This window comes from Pelodiscus sinensis, chromosome 1 (genome assembly GCF_049634645.1).
Source record: "Pelodiscus sinensis isolate JC-2024 chromosome 1, ASM4963464v1, whole genome shotgun sequence".
Taxonomy (NCBI): Eukaryota; Metazoa; Chordata; order Testudines; family Trionychidae; genus Pelodiscus; species Pelodiscus sinensis.
The window spans coordinates 222,203,271-222,224,104 of NC_134711.1; the positions used below are offsets into that span (position 1 = coordinate 222,203,271).

At 44.1% G+C, this 20,834-nt stretch overlaps 1 protein-coding gene across 3 annotated transcripts in view; it reads left to right on the forward strand.

Moving 5' to 3' along the window:
* Positions 1-84: 84 nt before the first annotated feature.
* LOC102454929 (arylsulfatase D-like) overlaps positions 85-20,834 on the forward strand; it is a 30,627-nt gene continuing 9,877 nt past the window's right edge. The window contains exons 1-7 of one of the 3 annotated variants that reach the window (XM_006112250.4): positions 85-2,187; positions 8,608-8,757; positions 10,128-10,249; positions 11,851-11,973; positions 16,550-16,973; positions 18,639-18,775; positions 18,994-19,128. In XM_006112250.4, the coding sequence (XP_006112312.2) occupies positions 2,108-2,187; positions 8,608-8,757; positions 10,128-10,249; positions 11,851-11,973; positions 16,550-16,973; positions 18,639-18,775; positions 18,994-19,128 (1,171 nt within the window). In that variant the 5' untranslated portion in view covers positions 85-2,107. Of the gene's footprint in view, positions 2,188-8,607; positions 8,758-10,127; positions 10,250-11,850; positions 11,974-16,549; positions 16,974-18,638; positions 18,776-18,993; positions 19,129-20,834 lie in introns of those variants that run through there. The other 2 variants (XM_075915537.1, XM_025188985.2) reach the window with 2 other exon arrangements.

Below are 20,834 nucleotides of genomic sequence, written 5' to 3' on the forward strand. Positions count from 1 at the left end.
TCCAGGATTGCATCTTCCGGCAACATCCATGCACTGGCATTGGTGTGACTCTGTGGATGCTTCAAGTCAGAAATAGAGCACTCACAGGGAAAAAACAGAGCCAAGTTCTCCCCTTCCCCACAACATGTAGGTGGTCCCATGCTTAGCAACTCCTCTCCCACCCTCCCCAAGCTTCTGGCATGCCACAAATGATCGGCGTTCAAGTTCAGGGAGGGAGGAGTGGAGACAGGGTGCACTTGGGAGAGGAGGTTTAGGCAGAGCAGGGCTGATGGCTTGGAGCTTGTGTGGGAAGGGCTGGTGGTGGGACTCAAGAGGCAGCAGGGCCCCTGGGCATGGGGCCATGTTGGGTGTAAAGCCTGGGGGTGCTACAGCACCCCCACTTCCTGCTCTCATGGAGACCCACTGGCACTCTGCTTTGACATTCCCTGCTTTGGAAACTTCTCTAGTTTGGCACAGGACCAGTCCTGAGGATGCCAGATTAGAGAGTTTCAACTTGTACCACAAGAGGGAAGGAAGCTGCCTTTTCAGGAGGTGCCAGAGCAATGGGTGGCATATCTGGAGCTGCCTGCGTGAGCAATAATCAGCCCCAGATTCAACCTTAATGGAGGCTGAAAGTTTTTGCACTGCCAATCTTAGAACTGCAAGAGAAGTCTGTGAGAGTTACTCTTGCCACCATACCCCAGTGATACCAGATTCCTGCTGTCAAGTAACAATACAAATAATAATGACTCAGCCTATGGGAGGGCTCAGAGGAAGATTCTTTGATGATCCTCTAATGTGAATTGCCCCACATCATTTAAACCAGCTCTGAACCACGTTTCTTCCCCCCCCCCCCCACTCCCATCCCTGGCAGCATATCTCTATACTGTATCCATACTAAGAAAGCTATCTCCTGGGCATGACTGCCCACAGGATGGAGGAGGGGGCAGAGCTGTGCAGAAAAGGTAATATCTTAAGGCTGCATCATTTTGCTAATGAATTTATATGGGTCCAAAGGAGTGAATATGTGGATCTTACCCACTTCTTCTCATAGAACACCTATCCTCCAGCACTTTTCCCTTGAATGTTTGATTTGACTGTATATCAAATCAAAATATGTATATAAAATATTAAGAACTCTAAGATTCTGCTAACCTATGAATTACCCGATGAAAACTCATTCTTGCCTGCTTGTCTGAGCTGCTGCCTCTGCTTTTTCCTGCCTTCTCTTTTGATTGGCTTTGACTTATTACCACGAAGAGTTTTAATGATATTGAGCCATTGCTGCCTTCAGCAATTATAAACATCTAACTGAGCCCAACACTCATTTTCAAAGGGGATTTAGGCAGATAGGAGTAAAAATGCCATTTATGCCTGAATTCTTTTAAAATTCCAAAACCTTTGTTCCTTCTTGCATTGCCCAATTTCTGCACCTTGGTGAGAGAGCTTGTATTAATATCCACATTGGCCCTCTAACCTTATTAGGACTCCAATATAGGTAAGCTGAAATTGTGTCATCATATCCAAACTGTGAGTAGAAGCAGAGGTACAATCTCACCATTCTTCAATTCTGATTTTCACCGGACCTGATTATTAATGGCCATGCTGAATATGACTCACCATGTGGATTGTATCAGATCCTGCTCTGCCCATATTTCCTTTAAATAATTTCTATTTAGGGTACATTGGAGTAATGATCTTTGCAGCCACTCCTTGTGTCAGAGGGTATGAAATACTTTTGGCAAGTACCCAACAGTGTTCGAGAACAGGGGGAGCTGTGTTTTTGAAAATCTGACCCTTAAACCAAGCACTCCGCCCTCCCCCCCCCCCCCCCCCCATTGGAACTTGAGTGGCAGGTGTGGGAGAGAGCAAAGAAATGATCTCTCTCACACACACAGTGGGCTACAGAATGAAAAAGAAGAACAACTTCTGCTTTTAAAAATGTGCTCTACGCTTTTTCTCCAGGGAGGAGTTTTCCCTCATTCCCTTAGAGAAGTGTAAACTTTGTAAGGAAAACTAATTTATCTTCATTCCCTCTCTGCTTTTGTAACATTGGCTTTGCTCAGACAGCTGCTCCCGTCTCTGGGTTCCTGCTTCCGGCTTTGCAGTGCAGGAATCAGGCTCTCAGATGGGGGTCGGCCAGCAGTGTTCTGCCTTTTGTACCAAGGAAGAGGGGTCGTATTCGAGGACCTTGGCTTTGTCCAGAAGGTGTGTAGATCCAGATCCCCAGGAACATGCCCAGACCTTGTATTGTTTGTGTTCTCAGTACAGATTCCCAAGCGCTCTTGAACCATACTCAGTTTTGATGCAGAATTTTATGTAACAGCTGTTTCAGAATAGTAAATGCTAGTCAGGGAAAGTCTATTTTTCTTGGCTTTTGGCTATCTTTCAAGCCTTGCTAGCTGGCTCCTAGCTCACTTTCTCTCCCACAGTCTGCTTAATCAGAATGCTGCCTTCAGAAGGGGCTGGCACACGGTCATAAACAGTAGGAAACAACATGTGGACAATGTTAAAAAAGGAAAACAGCAATTTATCCCTATTTCTTCTTGTCTTTCCTTGGATCCCCTCAAACTGAGCTCTATCCAGTTTGGGATTTGCTGGACTGTGGCAAGCACAGATATAGTGGGGAAAAGTTTGTTTTCAATTTCACCATCAGTGGAGTTACTATGTATTCTATTGTATCTCAGAGCAGTGGCAAATTTGGAGTTAGTGGGGCTCTGTGCACAGGCTCATTTCGACCCCTCCCACTCAGTCAAGAAAGCATTCTCTCTTATCTTTCCCTTCCACCCAGCCAGGAAACATTCTCTTATCTTTCCCTTCCCTCCACCCCCTGTTTTCATTCCTTCCCCCCTCTTCCTTCCTTCATTCTCTTTGCATGCCTGGAGGGGGAGAGTGACAGTGGGTTTCTGGGCAGTGGCACGCAGATGTTTTCCCTCAGCGGGGGAGGGCTCAGAGACATGCTAGCACCTCCCTATCTCTAGGACCAGTTTGGGGCCACTGGCCATGGCATTCAGGCAGCATTCTTGCCTGAAGTCTGCTACATTTGGGGGGGGTCCCATTTTATTGGGGGTGCTGTGCCACAGCATGGTGTGTTAATGGTAAATCTGCACTTGTCTCAGGACATAATTTGCACACTAGATATATCTCATGTCACCTGTAATATTTCCCTGGTTAGTTTGCTCTTACCTGACCTATTTCCCTCTTACTGCATTTAATTTGTTACATTTGGTTTTATCACTGATTTTCTTCCCCGCAGGCTTATCCTCTATCTATCTATCTATCTATCTATCTGTCTGTCTGTCTGTCTGTCTGTCTGTGTGAGTGTATCTGTCTGGGTATGTCTAATCCGGGTATGTCTAAGCCTAATCCGAACTACCTACTCCGTGTCGCGTGTAGCCGCGGGCACGGAGTCCAAACTACCGGGGCTTTAAAAATGGCGGCGCCTGGTAAGATGCAAATGAAGCCCAGGAAATTCAAATCCCGGGCTTCATTTGCAACTTCGGTTGCCTACATTAACCACCCTAGTTCGAACTAGGGTGGTCGTGTAGACATACCCTCTGAGAGTCTGTTTATTCACAAACTCCTCCTAAACAGTAAGCACTAAGGCCATCAAATTTGGTATTCAGATTCCTCTTCCCCTAACTTAAAGCAAGGTCAGCCCCAGGACCCTTACCTTCCCCACCAATAGCCTGCAGGCAACAGAGGGCCCCTGGAGGCCTGGATCAGCCCCCAGAGCCTGTCCAACCCCAGAGAGAGCCTGCAGGCTGTGGGGTGGGGGCCCTGTTGGCCAGGGATAGAACTCGCAGCCTTATCCTCCACCCCCAGTCAGATTGCAGGTCGGGGCCAGCCCATGCAGCCCCGGCCTCCTAGGAGGAGATGCCAAACAGGGATTGTAGCCCTGACCTCACAGGAGAAGCCACCAGCCACAGAGTACAGCGCCAGCCACCCCAGGATGAGCTGCCACTACAGCAGCACCACCCTCACGGCCCTGGGCAGTCCTGGTAAACTCTTCCCTGGCCTCCCAGCCCCCTGCCCTGGGCTTCCTGCCCTGAGTACTGCTCCGTCCCCTCCCTGCCCTCACTTCTGCACCTTCACCCTGTGCCTGGACCCCCCACACACCGGACCCTCTGCTCTGAGCCTCCTTCTCCTATGCCCCAACCCTATACAATAATGGAAATAAAACATGAGCATTTTCCTCTTAATTTACAAAAACAAATCCCAAACATTGCCACAGTTAAGGATCCAAGTAACACCAGGCACATCTGCTAGTCCATTATATATTTTAGAGAGTTTGTCCGTCCATCTGTCTGTCTGTTCAAAAACAGCTCCTAAACGATAAGAGCTAGAACCACCAAAATTGGCATGCAGCTTCCTCTTATCAAAACGTAAGGTCAGGGTTTGGTTGTGCATGGGATGGGATTGCTTCTCAGAAAAGCATACAGAAAAGAGATAATCGCCAGGCAGATGAAAGGGGTGGCTGGGGACAAGACTGCCCCAGCCTCAAGCCTCCCACCCCCCCAGGTGCACTTTAAAGGGAGTATTGGGGGGGGAGTCTGAAGCTTTCCCCTTTCCCCATTCTTACTGGAACGGTGCTGGCTGTTCCCCTTCATTAGGGAGTGAGGGAAGGCACACACTTTGCTGCATTCCTTTCTCTGGCTGGGAGGTGCAGAGGCAGACAAACCTGGACCTGCCCCACCTCGGGTTGCCAGATACCAGTTTTCTACTAGACAGCCTGGTTTTAGGGCCCTCTGTCCAGTAAAAAAAATCCAGAAAATATTGGATATGTTCAATGTCCGGTATTTCCTGGTTTTCCGGCTGGGTACCGGACGGTGGAGGGAGTGACTGGGAGGTGGGGTGCAATCGGCACTGGGAGCCCTGGTTGCATGTGAGGAGGAGGAGGGGCAGCCCCCGGTCCATGCTCCTGTGCGCTGGTCAAGTGCATGGTGGAGCCACAGCCGGACTGACTCGCACGGGACAGGAGCACCCTAGGATCTGCACAGCCCGGGTCAGTCCTACTCCCCGTCAGCTGATTCGCTCCCCCACCCACTCCTAGCTGGACGGTTGGTTGATTCTCCCCGACTTCTCTTCCCGGTCTTCCCCAGACACTCCCTCCTCTCCACCCACCTCCACCCCTCCCCCCTGCCGCCACCAGCTCTGCCTCCCGCTGGTCGGTTCCTGCTCCGAATCTTCCCCAGCCAGCCCCGCTGCACCCCCTGCCAGCCCTGCTTCCGGCAACCAATTCTTCCCTCCTCCTCCTGAGCTCCCCTGGCCAGCTCCGCCCCCACCGGCCGCCCCACCCCGATATCCCGCGGCCAGCTCTGTTCCACCTGACCCCCCCCCACGACCAGCCCTGTTTCCCGTACACCCCCCATCTTGCCCAGCCAGCCCCATTGCTCCCCCCCCCATTAGCTCTGTTTCCCAGCCCCACCCCCACCTCCTGGCCCGCACCACTCCCCTCCCGGCCAGTCCCTCCGCCCTCCTCCCCCCATGAAGTGTGTCTGGTATTTTTTTTTATGACTACGTGGTAACCCTAGCAGTGATCCTATCCCTGTGATTACCACAGAGATTTAAACTGAGAAGCAACTTGTCTCCCCCCACACTTGAGCCCCCCCCAGCTTCCAACACCCCCAGTCCCCAGGCTCACCTGGTTCCGCAAGGCTGCTGGCACAAAATGGTCTTGGAGTCTTTTTTTCTTTTTGGCTCAACAACTTTGGTCTCCCCAACCCCCACCCCCTGCCTTTTTTTCCTTCAACAGAATTTTTTCCTGGTGTTTTTTTTTGGGGGGGGGGGTCGGTATTTTTGTTTCAACCATCTGGCAACCCTAACCCCACCCAGGGGACATGCACCCTTCCCAGAGTTATGCCTGCTAGAGCTGCAACTGCCATGAAACATTTCTCACCTGACCCCAAATTGATACAGTGAAAGAGGGCTGTGGTAGTCCTCTCTCTCCAGGTAGCCTGCATACTGAGCTCCTCATCCGGAGCCCTCTCCCCACCAAAGCAATGATTTACATGAAGCATGCATATTTTCATTTTATTTTCCAAAAAATAAAAATTGAGTTAAGGGCCCAAACAATGCCAGCTAAATCAGAGTAAATTGCTAGATGCTGGGCAATCGTATACTTTGACTTCCTGTGAATCACAGGCTGTAATATTTCACCTACTTAGCCCTGTACTGAGTCCAATTACTTTTGCTTATGTCAAATATAGTTTATGTAAGGTTAAAGTGCATTAGGGATGCTAAAATGCGTTTAAAGAAGTAAATGTGTAACTGCTGAAATTTTCAATGTTGTTCCTGGATATATAATTTTGGTCTATATTTGGCTGTATTAAAATGCATTCGCTTTAACCACACCCAGCTTACCAAACACTTCAGATCCAGATGAATCTTGCAGCTATGCTTGCCTTGAAATTCTGCATGTGTTGTGATTTTCCTTATAAAATTCCATTACATTAATATATTTTTTCTCTCTTGGTGTCTCTTCCTTTCACTAGTGCAGCTTATTCTTTCAACCTTTTGTACAGATTCCTAGATCGATCCGTTCCTCTCTTTTGATTAGACAAGCAGTGCAAGATGCCAATCTCTCAACCAGACTACATTCCTCTTGGAATTAACTAGAAGGGACAGATTGTTTGTTTGTTTGTTTGTTTGTTTGTTTGTTTGTTTGTTTGTTTGTTTGTAAAGGAAGATATGGTAATGTTTTGACCTCACACATGTTCTTTAAGAAACATGAGTGGTTATGCATGATGGGGGTGAATGAACAATAAAAGTTTTGTAGATGGTACATTCAACTTCCACATTTCCTTTTTACCCTAGTCTACTCAAGAATAAGTAATTAGCTCTCACAATGCCCTTGTTCCTTACTTTAGGAAATATGTATTTATTTATTTATTTATTTATTTATTTTAATATTTTTACCCTGCCTCTCTATTTAAAATATTCAAGGAGGCTTACAAAAAAACACAATACAAATATATATATAAATTTAAAATATGAGACCCCAGAGGGACGTAACAAAGACTAAGTTCATATAAAGTGTTCTGGTGGCATTGCTCCGTGCTGCCCATCTTGTTTCTGACACACTTTGCACAACATAGTTTTTTTGCTTCATATTATTTACTAATCTAGACCGTCTCTGGGGTGAAGATGAGAAGAACGTGAAGACTGCCTGCAAAACCCTTACTACTAAAAGGCCATCATTCTTTACATAGTAGCACAGCAGCTTACAGCATCCATTTGAAACTGCAACTGGAATGTACATTAGGCTGCAAAATTCAATTGCCTGGGCAGGAATTTACTGTAGGTAGATATCTCCATTTCCATCGACCAATATTTAGAACCTCGTAATATGCAAAAGTTAAGATCTAGGACACCTGCAGATGATAATAAAAGCAGCTTTCTTAAAGTCAAACTGCCTTGATTTTAATGGTAGGCTGGAAAATAATGTTCTTCCTGTCTGTCCATTTCAAAAGAAAGTTCCTGCATAGATTATTAAACTGTTCTCCTCCCGGCTGTTATTTTTCCTCTGATACATTGTATTACCTTCCATTACCTTGCATAGCTATTACTTTATCACCCTTCATGCTCTTTGTGGGAGTTCATAATACCAGTAAAACATAGTGTGACTTTTAACAGCTGTCTTTAACTGCACTGTAATTAGCAGCCTCCCTTTCTGAGAACAAGTAATGTGTGTGAGTGGAATTCTCAAAATGTCCAGACACAAGTTTCTCACATAGCAATACAAAGCCATCCCACAAATTATTAATAGACAATTGCATAAGAACAAGAACTTTGGTCTCAATGAATTCAGTGGCTGCAGCTGTATATTCCTTATTTGCAGTATGAAGCAGAGCAATCTTCTATACAGTATTATGATATACAACTATGTTTCAATTTCCAGCTCGTTGGTGAGGTGATAGCTATTCTTTTCATATATCACATTTTTGGCGTAAAACAGTTTGACAGCAATCCTTGAAAAAGTAAAGGCTCAAAAGTGGATTGATATTGAGAGAGTATTTTTTGGAAAATATTATGAGCCTGCTACCATCCTTACTCCAGCAAAATTACTGATTCCCTCACCGGGCCTGAGGAATATAATCTTTAACTGACATTGGGAGCAGCTGAGGACTTTGTTGTTCTTATTGAATGGACCCTGTAGAAGATGGGCATACTTAGTATAATAAAAAGTGTGAAAAAATATTTAAGAACTTAAGTCACTTTTGAAGATGTTACCCTCAGATTACAATCCTGTAGCCAGAATGAAAGCCAGGTAAATGGATAAGGAATCCTCTCTCTTGAATGCATGCCTTAGTGGGAAATCCGCAAAGGCAGCCCAATGACTAGAAGAGCCTGCATGGGGGCAGGGAGGCCAGTAGGTGGAGAAGGAGTAGATAGGAGGATACACAGAGCAAAAATGGAGTCTCTGTCCTGCCTCCTTCACACCCACTCCGGTGTCTAGTCTCCCATTTCCTCATGTACCAGACCCCTTGACAGTAGCACTCCCCTCAGCCAGACAGGCAGAGGCTGCATTTTGTCCTAAATTAGTTGAAACTTTGAATCATATTAGTATTTACCTTGTGACCAATACAGTGGTTCATACAGATAACACATTGTTGTACTGCATTTCAGGAGCTACCTAACCACTCTGCTGGCATTATGCCTATTTCCAAAGACATGTGGAATGAGGGCATCTGTGGACTCTAAACCCAATATATTACTGATAATGGCAGATGATCTTGGCATTGGAGATATAGGTTGCTATGGTAACAACACCATAAGGTAAAGGTTCTCTCATTACTATATGTACGTGTTCAATTTTTTTTCCAAGTAGGCTACATGATTTACAGACATAAAATAAGAGATGCTCTAGCCCCAGCGACTTTTACAGTTCAATACACCAGTTTTTCAAACACTTGGGCATATACTTAACTTGATACATATGAGTAGCCTTCATGAAGTTAATGGGACCTGCTCATGTATAGTTAAGCCCATGAGTATGCACTTGCAGGATTGGGGCCAAAATAAATAATAAAAACAGTGGGAGAAGGAAACATTATTTTCACTTAAGCTGACTGTCCTTTTTTAATCCATTAATTTTTGGCTGCTCATAATTGTTTACCCTTGTCTATCTCTACATATATATTTACACTTTACCCACTTTTACTTATCATCTATAACCCTTGCTCTCTGAGCTATGTTTTTCCTCCAACCCTCATCCATTTTCTCATGGGGGCACATGAGTCTCCCACCCATTGGATCCTGTGGGCTGGCACTCACTACTTCACTCATGAGGGATGGCACATTAGGCCTGTACTCTCTCAGTCAGCACTGGATCTTTAGCAGGAGCAGAAGGTCATGTGGAGCATACCTTTGGATGCTTTTCAGAACCCCTGTTCCTCCTGAAGAACAATTATCTTTTTTACAGGAAATTCCAGATCGATAGTAGAGGGGTCTCCTCCTGCTTCTCATGACAGTGCTGAGGTTGTGGGAAAGAGCACTGTAGACTTCCTGCACTCATTGTCAATATCTGCCATTGGTGGGGTTAGGAAGGGCTAGAAGGTGTGTTTACTTCCTACTGTTACTGCATGCCTATCTCCTGGGAGAGCTAGGAACTTATAAAATAATATCATTGTATACCTATACCCTTATGTGCTGAAGTATATAATCTGTAGTGCTAACATAGCAATGAAGAACTCCAGATACCCTATAGGAAGTTTTGGATTGGTAAGCTCCAAAATATAGGACTGTAAAATGCCTGTTAAAAGTGATATATTCAAAGTATTTCAATGGGAAATTATCCCTTCTACATTCATCATACCATTTGCATGTGTAATTTCAGTAGATTCACTTTTACAAGCTAAGCCATATTTGAAAACAGTAGCCAGATTTATACCTGTGGTAATGCAGTCAAATCAGTGGAGTTACCTCAGGGATGAATTTGGTCTTAGTTCTCTGGCGATGAAAGGTTACTCACCCACTATACCAAACACATTCTTAAAGTACATAAAGCAGAAAAGAGGAAAGCTTCTAGGGAAGCCATTTGAAAGTTGAGTTAGTTTTGATTTATCTAGTAGTAAGTTTCTTGTACGTATGCTTCAATTTGCTCCCTTCTTGCATTAACATACTCCTCTTTTGTTTGGTCATTGTAGGACCCCAAATATTGACCGGTTGGCAAAGGAAGGGGTGAAACTTACTCAGCACATTGCTGCAGCTCCACTTTGTACTCCAAGTAGAGCAGCTTTCCTGACTGGCAGATACCCCATCCGATCAGGTTGGGCACATGTGTAGTGTTGCAGCGCTGTCTGTGTTAATATCTGAGCTCCAGCGGTCAGCAGTAATAAGTCAATATCTACCACAATCACCATAGGGAGGAATATAAGATCATGCCATTATTTTGTATCCTAAGAACATACCTTGTTACTGGTATCTCAGTTTCAAGTGGTAACTTTTGGTAAACAATGATCTTTTAATGGCAATCACTGTGGGAAGTGAGAGGAGGATCCCAAGAGCAATCCTTTAGGAACTTCACCAGTGAACTACCTCTGGTCTGATAATTTACCTTTCAGTATAACCTGATGTCTTCTCTCTTTTTAGACAATTCCTAATCCACCTTACAAAGCTTATACTGTTCCACTCTTTCCCTAAATTAACTACCGGTTGAACCTCTCTAGTCTGGCACCCTTGGGACCTGACTGGTGCCAAACAGAGAACTTGCTGGACTATGGGATGTGGCTAAGATCATGTCTAGTAGCATTACCAACACTTCCACTACTTAGGGGGCTCTTAGAAGACAGTTAGGGGCAAATTAGAGCTAAATAAAAGCACAGAATACTGAGAGTCAAGAGTGGTGGCTGTAAGCAAACTATATGGGACCGTGGGAAACTTGGCCACACCCATGGTAAGTGGACACTGGCTAATGAAAATCATGCCAGACCATGGATGTTGCCGGACCAGAGAGTGTTCAACCTGTAATAATTTAGAATGTGGTAACATGTCAAATGGTTTACTAAAATCCAAGTATGCAATAGATTTATTGCACTTCTTTCATCTAAAAATCAATTTAGACATACATGATATCCTTTGGTAAACCTTTATTGTTTACTTCTGTGAATTTAATTATTCTTTCCTTCACAATTTGTTACAAATTCTTTCATACTATTGGGATCAGACTAACAGTCCAATAATTGTTCAGATTACTTTTCCCTCTCCCCCTTTCTTAACTATAGGTATGATGTTAGCTATTCTTCAGTCATATGGTTCTAGCCACGGCTAGATAGATCTGTCTGGGACAGAGCTAAAAATGGAAACTGTGCTTCTCAACCACAAATCTGTGTGCCAATCCATGGGCTACCCCGCCTCTCTGATGCAAAAAACGGTGCCAAATATTGTATGTTTATTATAAAATACTGTCCTGCTGTATCCTTGACTTATTGAAGTGTTTTGATTTTGCAATGAGTGTCATGCAAACACCTACATTAGCATAAAAATAATTTGTGACTCTTATCTTTTATTCTTATGGCCTTGATCCTGCAAGATAAATGTGGGACATCATAAATAGTACCACTAGTTTCAAAGTTAATAAATATTGTATGCTTGGATGAATCTTTTATGCAGTATTCGTTGTTGTTGTTGTTTTAAGCTGTGCTCATCCTGATATATTAGAGAGACAAGGTGGGTGAGGTAATACCTTTCATTAGATCAACTTCTGTTGGTGAGAGAAACAAGCTTCTGTCTCACTCGCCAACAGAAGTTGGTCCAATAAAAGATATATATATAACCATGCTTAAATCTTGGCAGGAGCAGGACCTAAGCAATTAAAACACTGACAAAGCAATCAGAAAATGAATAGGTGTGTTTTGTTATGTACTGCAGGCATGGCTTCCAGTAGTGGGTATCGTGCTCTGCAGTGGAATGCTGGCTCAGGAGGACTCCCTGTAAATGAAACAACATTTGCCAAGGTGCTGTGTCAGCAAGGTTATACCACAGGACTTATAGGTATGTAGGAGTATGTTTTATCATGAGTTGGCACAGGAATGATACCCGGCTGTTTGGGAGACTGGGTCACAGATGTGTAGTCCCTCAGCTGGTGAAAAAAATAATAGGTGTTGGTATCTTTATTAATAATAACAGTAAGAATACCTCATAGACTTTAAAGCCAGAAGGGATCATACACTTTAAAGCCAGCTCCCCTACAGGGTTTTTCATCAAAAGATCTCAAAGTGCTTTATTCAGGAGGAGATCAGTATTATTATTTCCATTAGACATATGGAGAAACTGAGGCATGGGACTTGGTCATCCAGCAGGCCGGTGGCAGAGGCAGGAATAAAACATAAAATTCCTGAGTCACCATCCAATTGTCTGTCCACTAGGAAACACTACCTCTGTGATATTTATGGTGACTTTACGCTCATCCAATGTTGTCCCAAAGTAGCACTGTTTAATAGAAGTGGAAAATGTCACATGAGGTGGCATGGTTAGAATGTTTAGAGCAGCTGAGCATTGCACTAGGTTCAGGAGTCTTTCCAAAGCTTAATAAAACTCCCTTAGTGCTCCCTATAGAGATACACACACACATCCAACAAAAGAACTTGAATAACTGAATTTGGTTTAGAGGTAAAAAGGGATACAGAAATTGAGTGCAGATAGGTAGCACATAACTGGATAATATAATATGTTCCTCATTGTGATAGGGTGGAGAGATCCCATCCTTCAAGCTGTCCTCTGTCCCAAAACTATGACATCCTAGTGGAAGAATTCATAAAAGTGCCCTGATCTACAGGGCTTTAAGGCCCAAAGGCCAGAGACTATGGAATTGCCTTGCTCCACAGGACAATAGTGTTATGTGACCCACATTCAGGGATGGCCTGGAGCCGGAGCCAACAAGATCACCTTCTGGTCACATCTGTATGGCCTACCTGCACAGTCAATAGGGTAGCGGTATGGTCAAGTGACAGCTTGCACAGGGTGCCACTGGGAGGGGATAGCAGCCAGGTAGGGGGACAGATATGTTATACTTGAAAGAATTTCACAGGATCTGTTAGGGAGGTAAGGCAAAACGCCACATTAATTGACAACATAACATTATTCTGTTATAGGCATATTCACACATATCACCATACACCCACCCCTTCCCCCCATACACACACCTTCTTGTCATTGCTTAAAGTTACCAGTTTGTTGTTCACATTAACTCAGTGGCCTGGTGAGTTGCATGTGAAGGGGGAGGAAGAGTGGGGGCTCTCTCGGTCCAGACCGATGCTCCAATCTTGACAAGACGAGACCCGGAGATTCATGCAAGATGCCCCATCTTTTATAGGACTTTTCTCCCATTCGGGTCTATACATTTTACTGTGTCAGCTCTTCATTAATTACCATCAGTTCTGTGTAACATCTGTTTATCTAGGAAGCATTTTTCTTTGTCATCTGACATCAATATATTGGTGCCTCCTTCCTAGTGTTTATCTAAAAGGGGTGCTTGCTCTTAACTACAAGGCCTCCTCTATGTCCTGCACTGGTCTGCCTTATATTGGGCCCAATTGATGGTACAGGTCAAGCCTCCCTTTTCCGGCACTCTGGGGACCTGAGAGGTCCTGAATCACAGAGTTTGCCGGACAAGGGGAGATCAAGACTCCCTACCAAACTGTAGGCTCTGCTCCTGGCCTACTCTCAGTCTGCACTCCCCACTTCACTAGCCTCAGAGGGGCTGTGCTCCTCACCACCAGCCTATCCCAGACTGCACTTCTGAACCTGGCCAGCCGAGGCTCTCTGGTCCAGCAATATCTGTGATCCTGCCGGACCACAGATGTTGCCGGATCAGAGAGTCCTGGATGTTAGAAGTTCAACCTGCACCTTGGTGCCTCTGAGTCTTACGGCTTCATCTCCTCTTTCTTCACCCATCTGAACTTTGAAGCTGCTGAGCCTACCAGTTGTTATCTCATTCCAAACACTCACATTCCAAACTCATTCGCTGCCCCATGTCAGGAGCTACACAATTGTCATGTGGGAAAAGGGATACAATTGTTCATACAAAAGGTATCAATCTTCTTCCAATACAAAGCTTCTGTTAGTACAAACTTTTAATCATTCATTATATTTTCTTTATAACACAAACCTGTATTCTAACTATTCCTAAGAGCAACACTATGATCATGCTGAATCACAAGGATCCTTCTGATATCTTTCTGTGTTAACATCAGACACAGACGCAGAATGCCCAATACCTGAACCCCTCCGCCAGCCTGACTCCCCCCATGCCTGTCAATGGTGTGGGAGTGGGTGGGGGGAGGAGGTTGTTTAGCAGGCTTCCTGCTTTTGATGCACTTTGAAAGAAATGTTGCCATTAGAGTTTTGGGCCAGCTGCTCTTCCAATTGTTTTTCAGCTCTCCTGAGCATATTTTTATATTTCATTTGCCAGAGTTTAGTCTCCTTTCAATTTTCCTCACTAGGATTGAACTTCCACTTTGTAAACGATGCCTTTTATCTCTCACTCCTTCTTTTGTTACTTGGTTGTTAAGCCACGGACGCACTTTTTTGGTTCTCTGATTGTGTTTTAATTTGGGGTGCATATTTAAGTTGAGCCTCTATTACGGTGTCTTTGAAAAGTTTCCTGCAGGGATTTAATTTTTGGCTCTATGCCTTTTAATTTCTGCTTAACTAACCTCCTCATTTTTCTGTAGTTCCCCTGTCTGAAATTAAATGCTATGTTCTTGGGCTGCTGCGGTATTTTTCCTACTAGAGGGAGGTTACATTGATATTTATGGACACTATTTTCAAGTAGTCTGGCTATATTCATCTCTCGGATCAGATCCTGTGCTCCACTTAGGACTAAATCAAGACTGGATTCTTGTTCAAATCAATAACTAAATCTTGTGGGTTCCAAAACCAGCTGCTCCACAAAACAGTCCCTGAAGGTGTCAGGAAACCTTATCACTGACTCCCGTCGTCAGGAGATGTGTACCCAGTCCAGAGGTGGGCGAGATATGGCCCACGGGCCGGGTACAGCCTGCCAAGTCATTTGGTCTGGCCCATGGCCTCCCTATTGCTCCTCCGCCCCAAAGCCAGTCAAGACCTGGAGGCAGAGGAGCATGCAAAGTCATTCACCATTCAAAGCGGTTGGTGGTTCCCTCCCATCCCCTGGGTGTGCAGCACCTGGAGGGAGCCACCAGCCGCTGTGAAGAGCGAACAATTTTACATGCTCCTCTGCCCCCAGGTCCTGATTGGCTTGGTGTTGGGAATGCTGGTTGTGGGGCCTCTGGCAGAAAGGGGCCGGGGGCCACAGTGGCTTGAAGGGCAACGTTCACTGTGTTCATGCCCCAGTCAGATTAAAGAAGGAAAATGGTGGTTCCCCTGCCTATGCTGAGTCTCAGGACCAGAGCACCTGGTGCATCTTTATTAAGGATCTAGAAGACTGTTCTTCCCTGCTATCCAGGGAAGGGTGGCCAGCAGAGTTATAGCTGATTAACATTTATTTTCACTCTACCCATTAAGCACATTACATAAGACATTATAAAACTCTGTTGTCTACACAGTGGACTCATTGCTCCACTCTGTCCCAGCTCAGGGCCTTTGCAAGTGTGTCCTGTTGGGCGCCATCTGCAACATGCTGATGGGGCCTCAGAACAATGGCTTTCCCCCTCCCCCATGCCCCCTGAAACTACTTCCTCCCTTTTCACTCCAGTCAGCAATCTGTGCATCTTCAAGGTCTCTGGGTTCTTCAGTCAATGCAACCCCCTTTAGCTCTGACCTCCCTGGGGGATCTTGGTGTCTCTGGCTTCCCCAGTCCGGGGTTTTAGTGTTTCTTAGGCAGAAGTCGACAAGGAGCATCCTTCTTGTCTGGCAGTGAACCCAGACTGAGCTGACTACTCCCTCTTATATTGCTGAGGCTGCTATTGTACAGGTTTGGGTCATTTTTGGTGGTGGCCAGATCAGGTCCAAATCCTACTCCCCCCCCTCCACCTGCTGAAGGCTCTGGGAGAGAGTTTGAGTGCGGAAGGAGTGAAGGGTCAGGCTCTAGGGAGGAGTTTAGGTACTGACTGCAAGCTCTGGGCTGGGGTTGGGCTGCAGGAGAGGGTTCAGGCTCAGGGAGAGAGTTTGAGTGCAGGAGAGGTGCGAGATACGACTCTGAGAGGCAGTTTTGGCATGGGGTGAATGCTCTGGTATGGGGCAGGAGGTTGGGGTGCTGGAGGAACTGAGGGAATTGGATTACCTTGGGTGGCATCAGCTCCCAAGAACAAGCTGCACACCAGTATGGCAGTGGCTTGGGCCAGGGACAGCATGCAGAGACCACCACGCTAGGAGCCATGGCTGCTTCTGGGAATAGTGTGGAGTGGGCAGGCAGAAAGCTAATGGTGGTGGTATGCTGGGGGCTTCTGGGCCCTTTTAAATCACCTGAAGGTGGCAGGCAGGGCCGGGGGAGAGACCAGGCCCCAAACATTGGTAAAACCCAGCTCCAGGCCCTAAATATTCCTGGAGCCCAGGCACCATATAACTCACTTCTACTGGATGCTATTTAAACATGCACTTAGCTCTCCTAAGGCTTGACAATTGCTTTCTTTGTTTGTTTAACTTTCAGGGAAGTGGCATCAGGGCATGAACTGTGATGCCCTGGATGATCACTGCCACCACCCTTTAAACCACGGTTTTGATTATTTTTATGGCATGCCTTTTACTCTTCTAAACAACTGCCAGAAAAACAAACCTCCTGAGCTGGATGCAGCCCTTCAAGCCAAACTCTGGCTTTACACTCAGATAATTGTCTTTGCTGTGCTGACTCTTACCATTGGAAAAATCACTGGCTTGATCTCCACCAGCTGGAAAATAGTCGCCTGGTTTGCATTAGCTGGTTCTCTTTTTTTCATTTCCTGGTACTCCAGTTATGGATTTGTGCAATATTGGAACTGTATCCTGATGCGGAACTATGACATTACTGAACAACCAATGAAGCTGGAAAGGACAACTGCCCTTATCCTGGAGGAAGCAGTTTCATTTATTGAAAGGTAACTAAAGAGCTTCCTTTTTTCTTAAAGGAGACAAGCCCTCAGGAGTGTTTTTAAGATCCTCAGTAGAAATAACCAAGGGTTTAGGGGTTTTGGTGTGTGGTTTTTTTGCATAAGCTAATGATGTCTTTTTTTTTTCAATTTGTTTTTGAAGCATATAAGACATTACCATCCAGAAATATATCTCATATATTATATTGCTCACTGAATTGGTTTCTGGGGCCAAGAGAAGAGTACCTGTCTGCAATATAACATATTAATGGGGAGAGTATTTTGAGTATTGACAATTGACTATCCAATTGACATTCCACTTTATTTTCAAAAGTGCCAGATACTTTAAGAGCATAAATCCCAGTGAAAATCAGTGGGACGCATGTTCTGAATCACTCACGTGCTTTTGAAAAGTCAGAGCACAAGTAATTTTTATGGAGATCTTGTGATGATGAGCTGCAGCCCCAAAGCTCATACTCTCCACTGAACAGTGGCACCATTACAAATGAAACATGCCTTTTAGCAATCACTTACTTTTTTATTTTGTTTTCATCCCTATACACTTTTATCGTTTGCAATGTTTTAACAGAAAAGGGCTATAGTCAATTGGTCTCCAATAACATTTTCTTCTAGTTTTCAAACCCTAAGCATTGTTTTGGCACAGCTAAATCAAATTTCTCTGTTTTATCTCTTTTCTGTTTGGTTTTATGAGAAGCAATCCTATTCCAGGCACATCCTGTTTCCCTGGCACAACCAAGCCTTTACATTGCTTTAAGTTATGGTAGGAGGAAGCTGTATTCTGAATTTGGTAGTTGTAGCTTTTAGAGTTCAGGAGGAGTTCTTTATCAAACAAGCAGACAAACTCTCTAAAATATATAATAGATTAACTGTAGTGACTGACCATATGATCCCTTGGTCAGGTATCCTGTCTTCAGCAATGGCTCATCATACTTGGTTCTCACATGGAAGAAAACAAGCAAAACAAACAAAAGTCTCATGAGACAACCAGATAACTGTAGTGCGCTATACATAGCAGACAAAGCTTCTTCCGGTATATATTTTAAAAGTGCTTAAGTCCCATTTTCAGAAGTGACCTAAGCATTCCTACTGAAAGAGTTTTGGTGGGAGATAGACTCTTCATTCACTTCAACATTTTTGAAAATTTCTCAAGACTTCTATCTGGCCTTTAGGCATCTAAATACTGTTCTAAGTAAAAAGACCTAAATTCCTTTGGAAATTTGGATTTAGGAGCACACGTTACTGGGATGTTCTATCATGTGTCCGTCATTTGCTTTCACACAGTTAATAGCCTTCCATGCCACCATGCTCTCTCTTTCTCTTTAATATACAGTAGAAAATAGCTAAGTTTTGTGCTGAGGTAAAGCCCTCTTGTGAGGGGGTTTGGCGATTGATCTCACTAGGGAAATTGTTTTGAAAATATATACTATATGCATTGTAAGGGAAAGACTTCTGGGGAGAGAGATTATGCCCCCCAAATAGCTACTGTTTTCCATTATACACAGTATGAGTAAGAATACTTCAAAAAGCCTAAATTCAGATCAGTGGCATTATGTCAAGATGAGTGTGGTTCTAGTTATAGTGTGTGTGTGAGCAACTGTGAAACTTCTAGAATTTTCCAAATGCACAACAAAAATATTCTTTTAATTCTTTAAGAAATAAACATGGACCCTTCCTCCTCTTGGTTTCCTTTTTACATGTTCACACACCCCTTTTCACTACGGAGAAATTTCTTGGGAAGAGCACACATGGATTATATGGAGACAATGTAGAAGAAATGGATTGGTTGGTGGGTAAGTGTCTTTTGTGAAAGACTTCCTTTAAACATGTATCATTGGTTTTTAAAAGGTGCAATTCTGGTACCAAGCAAGCTTTTAGAATCTTAAAAACAAAGATTTCTGTGAGAGCTTTGCAAAGCATTAGTTTCCTTATCGTTTTAATTAAATCTGGATCTTTTTGTTTGATTCATAGTAGGCTTTTGACTCTTTTTCTGTCTTTCTTTTATTTACAGGTAAAATTCTTGATGTTGTTGATAGGGAAGGTTTAGAAAACAACACATTCACATATTTTGCCTCTGACCATGGAGGACAACTGGAGGCTCAAGAAGGAAAAGCTCAGCTAGGTGGCTGGAATGGCATATATAAAGGCAAGAGATACCATATGAATTCTTTTAAGGTTAGAAATGCAATCGAAAATTAATGTGCTTGACTAGCATTGATGGAGTCAGTATGGGTATGTCTACACTACCACCCTAGTTCGAACTAGGGTGGTAATGTAGGCAACCGTAGTTGCTAATGAAGCCCAGGATTTGAATTTCCCGGCTTCATTTGCATAAAGCCGGGCGCCGCCATTTTTAAATCCCCACTAGTGCGGACTCCGTGCCGTGCGGCTACACGCAGCACGGACTAGGTAGTTCGGACTAGGCTTCCTAGTCCGAACTACCGTTACTCCTCGTGAAATGAACTAGGGTGGTAATGTAGACATACCCTAAGAGTTGGATTCCAATGCTGCACAGATGTCATGTGTAACCATGAACAGCAAACTTAATTTCTCTGAGTTCCATTTGTCTTTTGTCTGAATGGAGGTATTAAACTTGTCTGTCTTACAACAGTTTTGTGAAGCTTTGCATAATGTCTGTGTGAATTCCTAGGATGGAAGACGTCACAGAATGGTGATATATTGAATTAGTATTGAATTGTATTTAATTAGTGATTACCTGATCTGTTGTAGAGAGCAAAGGAAAATTGTACAAAGAAGTGGGTTTTTTTTTGCGTATACAAGCTCTTGATAGTCATAAGTTCCAATGGAATTTTATGGTATCATTCCCAGTAGAGGATAAATATGCATGATCTCTATGCAGTCACACAAATTCACTTATGGTTATGTGCCCCAGAAGTCATAGAAGCATGGCTAATCATTTCAGAGCAGAAAAGGAAAGGAGGCACATGATGTTTCTTAGGCTACATCTAGATTGCATCCCTCTGTCGACAGAGGGATACAAATCAAGCACATCAAAATTGGTAATGAAGCAGGGATTTAAAAATCCTGTGCCTCATTAGCATAAACATGGCCACTGCTTTTTTTAAACAGTTTTTTTTAAATGGCAATCTAGATGCACAGCTGTCAAAAATAAAGCCTTTTTCGACAGATCCTGTATTCCTCAAAATATGAAGTTAACAAGATCTTTCAAAAAAGACTTTATTTTCGACAGATCTGCATCTAGACTGCCGTTTTTTTTAAAAAAAAACTCCATTAAAAAAGTGTTTATGCTAATGAGGCATGGGATATTTAAATCCCTGCTTCATTAGTAATTTCGATGTGCCTAATCTACATCTCTCTGTCGACAGAGAGGTGTAGTCTAGACACACCCTTATAGTGAAAAGTTGAACACTGAAGGTTTTGTTATACTTTTCATATACTCTACACCAGACAAATGCCAATCAGAAAGCAGCAGAGGGATAGCCATATTAGTCTGTAACTGAAAAAACTTAAAAAACAATGAATAGACCTTAGAGACTAACAAAAAATATATATCGGGGTAGCCAACCCATTATAGACGAAGAACCAAAATAGTGGTGGATACAGTGCAAAGAGCCGAGGGAAAACAAACAAACAAGCCGCGTGTGGCCCAAGCAGGCTTCCATCGGCTGCAGCATCAGATCTTGCTGCACCAAGCAACACCCTGCCCAGACAAGGAAAAAAAGATCAGAGCAGGGAACCATGAGAAGAGCTGTGGGTGCGAGAGCTGCAATTTTTCCTTTGAAGAGCCGCATGCAGCTCGCGAGCCGTGGGTTGGCCACCCCGATATAGATAGTATCATGAGTTTTTGTGGGCACAGCCCACTTCTTTAGA